This window comes from Crocuta crocuta, unplaced genomic scaffold, assembly GCF_008692635.1.
Source record: "Crocuta crocuta isolate KB4526 unplaced genomic scaffold, BGI_CrCroc_1.0 scaffold102, whole genome shotgun sequence".
NCBI classification, from domain to species: Eukaryota; Metazoa; Chordata; class Mammalia; order Carnivora; family Hyaenidae; genus Crocuta; species Crocuta crocuta.
The window spans coordinates 785,693-798,071 of NW_027530019.1; the positions used below are offsets into that span (position 1 = coordinate 785,693).

Here is a 12,379-nt window from a genome sequence, read left to right on the forward strand (position 1 = left end):
CCGCCATTTTTCTCCCCACAACCACCAAGGCAGGACCTCAGAGAGTGGCCTGTAGGATCACAGCGGAGGCTAAGACCTGCCTACAACAAACTACACTCATCCCTGCTAGAAAGCTGCCTTTTTTTTTTTTTTTTTAAACCGGAGCCCAGGGCAAGACCAACATGGATTCAAGGCCATGAATAATTCTAGATCAATTCTTTCTGTTTAGAAATATTTTGCCTTGTCTTATTCGTATCCCTCCCCTCTGCTGGACTGGGCACTCTGGTCACTGGTTTGCTTAAACACTCACATTCAATCCATTCTCTAATGTATATTCTACACCTCAACTGCTACCTTTCTATCTCTCTCTGGAGTAATCAGATTATATAGTTTCTCTGAGTAACGTTACCTTCGTTTCTTTCTCCTCACCACCTACCATATTCTCCTCTTTCTATCTCTGAATTAAGCCTCCTAGTCTCTCTGCCTGGGCACTGTCCAAATTCTCTTCCTCTCCACCCTGTCATTTCTCTTTGTATACGCTCTTCCATCAGCACTGCATATACCCTGCTCTTTATTTGTAGCTGGGAATTCTGGTTTTATGCTTTCAGACTGTCCTTGGTCTTTTGGGTTTTTTTTCTTTTCTTCTTTTTTCCTTTTTATTATTTTTCCTTCCTTTTTTTCCCCCTTCTTTTCTTCATTTTTGTTTTTTCTTTTTCACTTTCTGTTTACATGCTTGTTGGATTTGTCTGTGTGTTTGTGTGCCTTTGTTCCCTGTGCGTTTGTTCCATGGCTACTCCAAGAAACAAGCCAAAGTACACATGGTGCAGAGTCCCAAATACCACTACGAGTAGGGAAATAAAATGACCAAAGTCTCAACAAGAGAGACCAAGAAATACCATTCAAAGAACACTTCCTGAATGGACAGGCCCTGGAAAGTCAAAGAACCTTCTTTAATTCACCAGTACTCGCAGGTGCAGAGTGCAAAACAAGCTTTTAAAACTATTAAGAGACAGAAAGCTAACCAAGATGACTAAATGGAAGAACTCTCCTCCAAAAAAATTTCAAGAAGAAATGACAGCTAAACAACTGCTCAAAACAGACATAAGCAACATAACTGAACAAAATTTAGAACAGTAGTCATAAAATTAATTGCTGGGCATGAAAAATACATGGAAGACATCAGAGGAACTATTGGTACAAAGACTATGGAGCTTAAAAATAGTTGTGATGAATTAAAAAATGCTATAAATGAGATGCATAATAAAATGAAGGCATCCAATATTCGGATTGAAGAGGCATAGAGAAGAATAGGTGAATTAGAAACAACAATTATAGAAAAAGAGGAAGCCAGATAAAAGAGATAAACTGATCCAGGAACATGAGAGTTTGAGAGCTGAGCAATACAATCAAATGGACCAATATCCCTATCACAGGAATTATAGAAGAAGAAGAGAGAGGGAAAGGTGCTAAAGGAGTCCTTGAACAAATTATAGCAGAGAACTTCCCCAACCTGGGGAAGAACACAGACATTGAAATCCAAGAGACACAGAGAACTCCCCTCAGACGGAACTTGAATCCATCTTCTTCACGACATATCCTAGTGAAACTGGCAAAATATAAGGACAAAGAGAGAATTCTGAAAGCAGCTAGGGATAAAAGGGCCCTAACATACAAACGGAAACCTATCATAGTGGTTACAGACCTATCTACTGAAACTTGGCAGGCCAGAAAGGAATGGCAGGAAATCTTCAATGTGATGAACAGAAAAAATATGCAGCCAAGAATCCTCTATCCAGCAAGCCGGTCATTCAGAATAGAAGGAGAGATAAAAGCCTTCCCAAATAAACAAAAACTGAAAGAATTTGTCACCACAAAACCAGCCCTATGAGAAACCATATGAGGGAAATGTTGCAAAGAACACAAGGTACCAGAGACACCACCACAAGCATGAATCCTACAAAGAACACAATGACTCTAAACCCATATATTTCAATAATAACACTGAATGTAAATGGACTAGATGCTCCAATCAAAAGGCATAGGGTAGTAGAATGGGTAAAAAAACCAAAATCCATCTATTTGCTGCCTATAAGAAACTCATTTTAAACCTGAGTACAGCTTCAGAATGAAAGTAAGGGGATGGAGAAACATCTCTCATGCTACTCAAAGTCAAAAGTAAGCTGGGGTAGCTATACTTATATCACACAAACTGGACTTTAAAGACAGTAAAAAGGGATGAAGAAAGGCATTATATAATAATTACAGGGTCTATCCATCAGGAAGAGCTAACAATTATAAATATCTACACACCAAATACGGGAGTAACTAAATATATAAAACAATCACAAACAGAAACAATCTTATGGAAAATAATGTGCTAATAGCAGGAGACTTTAATACTCTACTTATAGCAATGGATAGGATCAATATACAGAAAAATCACTAATGAAACAATGGATTTGAAGGACACATTGGACCAGATGGATTTGACAGATATATTCAGAACACTACATCCTGAGGCCATGGATTTCACTTTCTTAAGTGTGCATGGCACATTCTCCAAGATAGACCACATACTGGGACATAAAGCAGTCCTCAGTGAAAATAAAAAAATTGAGATCATACCACGAACACATTCAATTCACAATGCTATGAAACTTGAAATCAACCACAGGAAGAAGTCTGGAAAACCTCCAAAAACATGTAGGTTAAAGAACATCCTACCAAAGAACAAATGGGCCAATCAGATAATTAGAGAAGAAATTTAAAAATATATGGAAACAAATGAAGATTAAAATACAAGTCAAACTCTATGGGATGCAGCAAAGGCAGTCCTAAGAGGAAAGGACCTTGTACTCCAGGACTATTTCAAGAAATCAGAAAGAGCACATGAACGAAATCTAACAGCACACCTAAAGGAACTAAAGGAGACCAACAAGAGCATCCCAAAACCAGTAGAAGAGAAATAATAAAAATCAGGGCAGAAATAAACAATAGAAAAGCCAAAGAAACAGTTGAACAGATCAATGAAACCAAGAGTTGGTTTTTCTTGAAAAAATAAATAAAATTGACAAACCTCTAGCCAAGCTTCTCAAACATAAACAAGAAAGCATCTAAAAGACAAAATCATGAATGAAAATGGACTTATTACAACCAATCTCTCAGAAATACAAGCAATTATCAGGGAATACTATAAAAAATTATATGCCCACAAACTGAGCAATTTAGAAGAAATGGACAAATTCCTAAACACACAGTCACTACCAAAATTCACACAGCAAGAGAGAGAAGATCTAAACAGACCCATAACTAGTAAAGAAATTCAGTTATCAAAAAACTCCCAACAAATAAGAGCCCTGGGCCAGATGGCTTCCCTGGGGGATTTGACCAGACATTTAAAACAGAATTCGGGGCGCCTGGGTGGCTTAGTCGGTTAAGCGTCCAACTTCCGCTTAGGTCATGACCTAGCGGTTTGTGGGTTCGAGCCCCAAGTCGGGCTCTGTGCTGACTGCCAGCTCAGAGCCTGGAGCCTGTTTCAGTCTGTGACTCCCTCTCTCTCTGACCCTCCCCTGCTCACGCTGTCTCTCTCTCTCNAAAAAAGAAATCGGTTGCATTCTTATACACCAATAATGAAGCAACAGAAAATCAAGAAACTGATCCCATTCACAATTGCATAAAACACCATAAAATACCTAGGAATAAACTTAACGAAAGATCTAAGAAATCTGTGTGATGAAAACGATAAAAAAAACTTATGAAGGAAATTGAAGAAGACACAAAGAAATGGAAAAACATTCCATGCTCATGAATCGGAAGAATAAACATTGTTTAAATGTCATTACTACCCAAAGCAATCTACACATTCATTGCAATCCCAATCAAAATTGCACGAGCATTCTTNCATAAAAAGCTTCTGTATGGCAAAGGAATCAATGAAACTAATAAATAAATCAATAAAAATGACGGAATGGGAAAAGATAGTTGCAAATGACATATCAGATAAAGAGCTAGTATCCAAAATCTATAAGGAACTCACCAAACTCCACATCCGAAAACCAAATAATCCAGTGAAGAAATAGGCAGGAGACATTAACAGACACTTCTCTAAAGAGGACATCCAGAAGGCCAACAGACACATGAAATGATGCTCAGTGTCCCTCATCATCAGGGAAATAAAAATCAAAACCAAACTGAGATAACACCTCACGCCAGTCAGAGTGGCTAAAATGAGCAAATCAGAAGACTCTAGATGCTGGCGAGGATGTGGAGAAACCGGCATGCTCCTCCACTGTCGGTGGGAATGTAAACAGGTGCAGCCCCTCTGGAAAACAATGTGGAGGTTTCTCAACAAATTAACAATAGAACTCTCCTAGACCCAGCAAAAGCACTGCTAGGAATTTACCCAAGGGATACAGGAGTGCTGATGCATAGGGGCACATGTACCCCAATGTTCATAGCAGCACTCTCAACAATAGCCAAATCATGGACAGAGCCTAAGTGCCCATCAACTGATGAATGGATCAAGAAGATGTGGTTTATCTATACAATGGAATACTACATTACAAAGAATGAAATCTGGCCATTTATAGCAACATGGATGGAACTGGAGGGTGTTATGCTAAGCAAAATAAGTCAGGCAGAGACAGACAGATACCATATGTTTGCATGTATAGGTGGATTAGGAGAAACTTAACGGAGGACCATGGGGGAGAAGAAGGGGGAAAATAGTTGGGCAGAGGGAGGGAGGCAAACCATGAGAGCCTCTTGAATACTGAGAACAAACTGAGGGCTGATTGGGGTGGGGGAGAAGGAAAGGGGGGTGATGGGTATATAGGAGGGCACTTGTTTGGAGAGCACTGGGTGTTATATGGAAATCAATTTCACAATAAACTATGAAGAAAAAAATAAAATCACCTGAATAGTTAATAAAAATAGCTATTAGTTGCTTGAGCTCAACAGCTTCATTTTCTTTTTTTAAAAAATAGCTTCATTTTCTTAATTCTTTGATTACTAATTCTTTGCTACATGTAGGAAAAAAATATGCCTAAAGAAAATGGTTTGTAATCCACTCAACACTATAAAGTGTGTAAGACTGATTTAAATTGCAGATTCATAGATCCCATGCCCAAGAGTATTTTCCATGGTTCCCAAACGGTCCACTGTTATGGTCCTGGGGTCTTTAGGTCCACACAGTCGAAGAGTCAGCCTAACAGCTGGTTTCCGTGGCTGCTGTCAAAATATACTCTAGTGACCCCACGATTTTCTAAATGGAGAAGAGATAAATAGAGAAGATGCTTCCTGAACCATTCCCAGGAAGCATTCATGCAAGCATGCAGCTGACCCTAAACTAGAGAACTGATTGCTGGTAGTAGGCCAAAATTAGATGAGCAATTTTGAGGTGAGAAGCAGACTGAGAAGATGGCATAGGAAGTCAATGGCTGCTTGGCAGTCAATTCTTCATACATGGGTTTTCCTAAGTTGGTAGCCTTCTGCTACCAGGTTTCCCAATTAAGAGGTTCTTTGTCTAGGCCAAACTTTTGTATGTAAGATATAATGAGTCTGCAGGAGGACTATAGGCAGAGTGCTGAGGTCTAGTGGGCCTCCTTCCATCAACAGTCTATGATAGGGGTGGGACTTTGCCTAGCCTCACAGAAGTTTCTTTCTTGGCTGATTTAACTACTCTGTGGCTTGACTGCATCTGATATTAGCTAAGAGATCCCAGGTTTTATCAACCTTTAATGGATTAAGCAAGACAACTCCTTTTATTACTTTTATAAAGAGCAAGTGAAAAGGGACATTCCATCATTAATTACAAAAGGTCTCCTTCTTGACGCAATAGAACTGATTAAAGGAAATTTTTAACACACTGTATTTATATCTAGGGTGTTCTAAAGTATTTTCAGATGGAAGAATAAAAGGGTATAATTTATATCTAAGCATTATTAGAATAATATTTTTATGAATTCATTCAACACAGCCTTCACAAGTTTCTCCCACGTAGAGAAACAAGGATTCAAGACCAAAAGCAAAGTGGCCTTTTGATCAATTGGGTTTAAATCTAGTGTGAGAAAAGACCCTTGATTTAATTTTTCCTGTAGGGATTTAGTAACATGGAGTTTGGGGGGCAGGTGGTGGGGGGGGCAGATCCAGCTGTTTTTAATACTCCCAATACTTTTCATATATGTCTCATCATGCATCCATGATTGTTTCAGATTTCATTCTTTTCCTAAAATGCCAGAGACCTGGGATCTTTTATCAAAGAATTCTAACCAACCTATCTAAGAAACTGTCAATCTAAAACAAGATTAATTTATGACTGAGGTCCTCATATGGGCAAGGCACTATCATAAGCTTTAGGGATAAAAATGTAAGTGAAAAAGACCAACTCTATGTGTTTAAAGATTTTAAAATCAGGTTGAAAGATGCATATTTTGTTAATTTATGAAACTTAAATTCACATGTACCATAGAAATGACCCAAATGGCAACAGAAAAAGGAAATTAAGAATTCCTTATTATAAAGAGAAATAGAAATCAAGAAGAAATACAAGCAAGATATTCAAAGCCATGTAGAAAGATATATACTTTACATTGCAGAAATAAGGGGCCATTAAACACATTTAAGTAGAAAGGACTGTGATAAATCTTTAAGGAGATTAATCTGTAACAGTGTATAGATTGAACTTAATGTAGAGGAATTAATGAAGGAAGATCAGTTTGTATTCACCTAGGTAAAAGGTATTGAGGATTAAAACTAGGTTAATGCCAATATGAATAAAAATAAGTTGTAGAAATTATGAGCATGATGATTTGAATTGCTATTCAATGATGAATTAAGAATGCAGACCTGTCTGCATCTGATAGCTCTTATAATAATTAATAACCTCTAATCCAAATTTATTTTTGCCTAAATCTATAGTGAACTCATTCTGTGCCTATTTCTCTGGAGGAAAATCTGTGAAGAGTAACTTGCTACTGTGATTGAACCTATCGTACATGGGGGCTGTCATTTTTTTAATGCTTGGCACACTTGGTTCAGAGCATGCAAGGATATTTGTGTAGCATGAACCACTGACCCAAGGAAGGGAATATAGAAATAGAAAGAGCCATTTTCTAGGCTTAGGAGAATTCGTGGGCCTTTCCTTGAAAGGTAAGTGAGTTAACTGAAATAAGGATAAATTTCATTCATGGACTAGATGGGGAAAAAATAAATAAAAAATTCTCAGCCACCCAAGGAGACTGCTGAAAAGATGAATTAAGAGCCTCTAGAGATTAAGAACAACCTTAGCCTCCATCGTAAATAATTATAGCCACTGGCCAAACATGAAGGTCAAGACTAGGAGTGGGAAATAGGTCTTAAGCACAGTATATTGCCTCTTCAACTTTAGGGAGAAATACAAAAGCAATGTCAGAAGTTTGACAAATATCAAGAGTATATTAAGCCAGCTATATCCACATATTGTAAAACCTAACTCATGTCAGATTTTATAACAAAAATCACTATTTTAATCAAGGTAAATTTAAAAGCAAAGAAATTATTCACAACTTTGGCTGGTAATTGCTGGCTCACATTCACATTATTCATTCATGACAGTAAGTAGACTACCTGGAAAATCTCAGCAAGTATTTTTATACTTGTACATGTGTACGTACACACACACACACACACACACACACACACACACCTTTTCTCTTATTGTACCTCTTTGAGAGTGAGGTCAAAATGGAAGTTTCTATTTTTCTATTTGGCTATCTCTTTGTGTCCTGAATTTCACAGTCTCTTTCTCACCTCTCTCAAGATCAACTACTTTCTGCAAGGTTCAATAATTCTGGTAGTGGTTGCGAAGTCATCACCAAATTCCTGGAGTTAGGTAAATTAGCTATAGCCTGGTTCAGAATCATAACTTAGTTTTGAGGAACTTAGTTCCATGAGAGCTATCCTGCAGAAAATTTGGATGATTACAGAAGGAAATGAACCAAGAAGATCAGAATATCCTCTCACGAACTATCATTCTCCTTATTCTCACCAGTTTTATGGATTCTTCTGCAGACAGGTTAGTACCTTAAGACTAAAAAGACTATATATAAAAGCTTTGCAATGCTCCTCATCTTGCAACCAATGATTAATACTTGGAAAAGATAACTGACTTCATTCCCTATCATTTATTAAAGTAGTTTCATCAATTTGACTTCTCAAAAGCTGGCTGGCCATGGGCATGTGTCACTTATAATCCCTCAGGGTAAATATTCTGAGAAAAGTGTAGTTGGATGACAGCCTTCAGACATCACACTTCCAGAATTCACTAAAGTATTCATCCCAAGGCAACACTCAACAACCTGATCCAAACCAATGACTGATCATGGTGGAGATAATAAAGGTGGTCACATATGCACAATGTTGGACTCTTCTAACTTCATCTTTTATCTAGGGCCCCCCCACCCCCAAATTGATCTGGCAATTTCTTATAGCCTCATCAGTCAGTTTAAGGCTTTTGATGGCCAGTTCTTCCTTCCCCATTTCCTCTCACAGCAGTCAGACATATGTCATGGTCCAAAGGCTTTTTTCATCTACTTCTGTCTCTCCACTTTTTCTGAGAGATATTTCTCCCTCTAAAACCTTTTGTACTTCTAAGACTTGGTGTGTGCTTCTATTATTACTCTTAGTGTACATTTATGAAAAAAGTTACCAAACTATTTTAAAAAATCACTGGGCACTTGTGGGGATGAGCACTGGGTGTTATGTGGAAACTAATTTCACAATAAACTATTTGTAAAAAAAAAAAAAAATCACTGGGAGCAGTAAACTGTTAAATTTAGTATTATCACTGAAACATGCATTTTTTTTTCTAGATTTTTCCCTCTCTCTTCTCTCTCTTTACCCAGAGCCTATTTACATTTATTTTGAATTAGATAGGTAAAATGGAGTGGAGTTTGCCATGTCTTTTCTAGGAATATTTACATGAGATATATAGACAGGTGAGCAGAAATCAGAGCAGCATTGTTAACAATTAACTGGTTTCAGTGTATAGGCCATTCCTTCATTTATTTGAGAAGGGGAGGGAAGGATCAATGTGGCTTAGCTCTAACCTAGTGCAAATGTTGAAAGTAGAAGACGGAGAGAGAATTATCATGAAGAAGCATGGACTCCATTCTCAAAGTCAGCTCTCTTCTGTTTTCCAAGACAATCAAAGTTGTAATACTTAGAAGAATTATATTAATTCATGTTAATGAATGTATAATTAATGCTTCAGTATACAGAAAAACGTTTCTTAATATATTTACAGAATAAGTAAAATAAGTAAATCCTATAAAAGGTTGTAATTGAAGGCTATACTTCAATGTACACTTTGGGTTCTTCAAGAGGAAATAGTCAGATAATGGCAAATTCTCTTAATTACTGAAAATTATCACCCTTTTCCCATAGCATCATATTACTAAAATCCTATGCAAAGTCTTTGACAAGAAGTTTCTGGAAAAATTAAATGGAAAGGATCTGTTCAAAATGCCAAGATCATCTGTGCATTTACACACCTTCCACTTAGAAAATGTGTTTAGATTAACTTGCTTTGACATTGATAAAACTACATATTTAGCAACAAGTTAGGAAATCAAGTGGTTATCGAGTATTGGATGCCACAAGCAGGGAGGATTTAGAGGAAATCTGAGATCAAATAGTCAGGTAAGTCTCCAAGATCATGACATACATGTTTTCGTAATCAAATTGGAGCTCTACTCAATTATTTTCTAAGATAAACTTTTATTTTGTCAAGTTATCACTATCTTGTCAACTTAAATAGTATGTGTGGGGAAGGGGAGACAAACTCATCCATTTTTGCTTAAATTTTCTATGAATAATTCATAGTGATCTTTCATCACAGCTGGTTTTCCTAATTCATTTAAACCACTGTGACACTGTAACAGAGATGGGAGTAGTTCTTCACAATTTAAAGAACAGTTAAGAGTTTATAGACATACAATTAAGTAATTAAGATGTGACTTGTTAGGTGACAGAAATTAGACTTTTGAAAAAAATCCAACTATATATGGTATATTTTATTTTTCAGGAGCTCCATATTTAAAATTTTACATGTTTAATTTAAGGTAAATAACATGTGAATGTATTTAACAGAAGAGTTTCAAAGAGTGTATTCTTTACTATTATTTTAGAGAAAAAGAGAAAGAGAGGGAAGGAGAGGGAGAGTGTAGGGAAGGGGCAGAGAGAGATGGAGGCAGACAATCCCAAGCAGGCTCCACACTGTCAGCATAGAGCCTGACAGGGCTCCATTAATTGCACAACCCTGGGATCATGGCCTGAGCTGAAATGAAGAGTAGGACACCTAACTGACTGAGCCACGCAGGTACCCCTATTGTATACACTTATGTTCAAAGGTCAAAACTTTTAAAACTCATCTATCTTTCAATAGGTCTATACTGTACATAAGCTTTGGTCAAAAACTTCACTTTAAAAATCTAATGTATTTGCTATAGTATCATTTGCAATACTGGCACCTAGAAATATTCTTGAAAATCCATTAACAGAAGATGAATGAATGTTCTATAAATGTTTTGAAATATTTTCATCACTTAGAAATAATAAAGTGAAAAGTTTTCCAAGGCATGCTGTTAAATGGAAAAGAGAAAAAGAAAAGAAAAAAAAAAAGATAAGAAGCGATATTACAGAGGCAGAATAGCCTATTGAGTAAGATCACAGACTCTACAACTAGACTAGCTGGGTTTGGATACTCAATTTGCCACTTAGTAGCTGTATGGAGGCAAAGGGTTTTTACCACTATTTCATACAACAGTTTCCTAATTTGTATGAAGGTCAAACTAGTACTTACCTCACTGGGCCACCTCAAGGATCAGATCAGTCATTATACAGGAAATAATTCTAACAATAGTTGCTACTATTTTGTTACTAAATCAGCATTTATTGTATGTAGAGTGGCTTAGTTTATGCTGAATATACGGAGATACACAGTACAGAATTATTCTATAAAAACATAAACATGTATGCAAGCATTAGAAAAAAGCCTGTGAACATACATGCCAAACTGATACCAATGTGTAATCATGAGCATTCAAGAAGATCCTTTGTGTTTTTTACCATTTTACATGCAAATTATAATTCATACATTAATTTGTGATAAAATTAAATATTTTCATCCAACCATGAAATAACTATAAAAAGTAAAAAGAAAAACATTGATCTACCTATTGACAAAGAAAGATATTTCCTAAGTTGCAAAAAAGCAGATCAAAAGATAGTATTAATTCTATTATTGTGAACTTATTTAACATTATGTGTTCATATTTCTGTATAGAATGGTAACATTAATAGCTAATCCATTTTGACCTTTATATATAGACAGATGTAAACATAACTACATATATGTATACACCTCTATACATTATTTTTTTAAAAAACTAAAGAAGCTGTCTTTTAATGAAGAAAACAGTAAAGATAGGTAATTACACCATCATGCAACATTCTGCATTCAAAATGCATACGGCAAGAGCACAGCCAAGTGCCACTGATAAATGGAAAGAATTAAAAAGATTATGAATGTACTCACCCACCAATCGCCTGGAGTCCAGAGACTTTAGCAGCATCCAAATCATTGCCACTGACTATTCGAGCCTTAAATGCAAAACAAGAACGAAACAAAAGAAAAGCAAACATTTAGCATACTATAGCTCCATATATGTTAATTTGGGACACGCATCAACTGCACTAGACATTTAACACCTAATATGACAGATGCTAAGCAGGGTCAGCTCCAAGTCAAAGCTAATATGTTTTTGTGAGTGGAGGTTTTGAAATTAGCTGTCAGCATTTAAACAAAAGCACTGGCACAGTCCAGGAAAACATATATTCCCAATACTATTTGCCCTTAAAACTTGCTATGTGCAGTAAACATGAATCTGTTAGAGAGATCATGATTAGCCAGACTTAAGAACAGATGCTGAGTTTGACCGTAGCAGACCCCTAAGTTGGCAAGTATAAGCTAAGTAAGCGCAGCTGGCAAGGTGTAACCTCTTCAGAAATGCAACATATTGGGGGCAGACTTAAAGGACAACCAAAAGATGGAAAGCTGGGTAACATGCACATTTCACAACTAAAACAGAGGAACCAAAATAGGTCTAATATGTCACAAACAAACATGTACAAAAGACAAGATCCCTCAGGAGAGAAGAAAAAGTATGATTTAAAACCTTTTCATCCACAGAACTGCTATCTGAAAGAGAATCAGGAAAAGAAGGAATAAATGTTAGAGAGTACGTTAAGAGATCATTTAAACATATACATGAACAAAGTGTTACTATTTTACATTGCTTAAAATCATAAACAGAATTTCAAGGCTGAACCCCAAGGGAAAAAGGATAGTTTGTCCTCTTAA

The 12,379-nt window shown here is 36.5% G+C and overlaps 1 protein-coding gene across 2 annotated transcripts in view; it reads right to left on the minus strand.

Annotated features, from left to right (window-relative positions):
* The window catches only part of UNC13C (unc-13 homolog C), a 558,456-nt gene that overhangs the window by 441,916 nt on the left and 104,161 nt on the right, over window positions 1-12,379 (minus strand). For both annotated transcript variants that reach the window (XM_077764313.1, XM_077764311.1), the window contains exons 2-3: window positions 12,195-12,217; window positions 11,555-11,619 (exon numbers count right to left, since the gene is read on the minus strand). In XM_077764313.1, coding sequence (XP_077620439.1) covers window positions 11,555-11,619; window positions 12,195-12,217 — 88 coding nt within the window. The remainder of the gene's footprint in view (window positions 1-11,554; window positions 11,620-12,194; window positions 12,218-12,379) is intronic.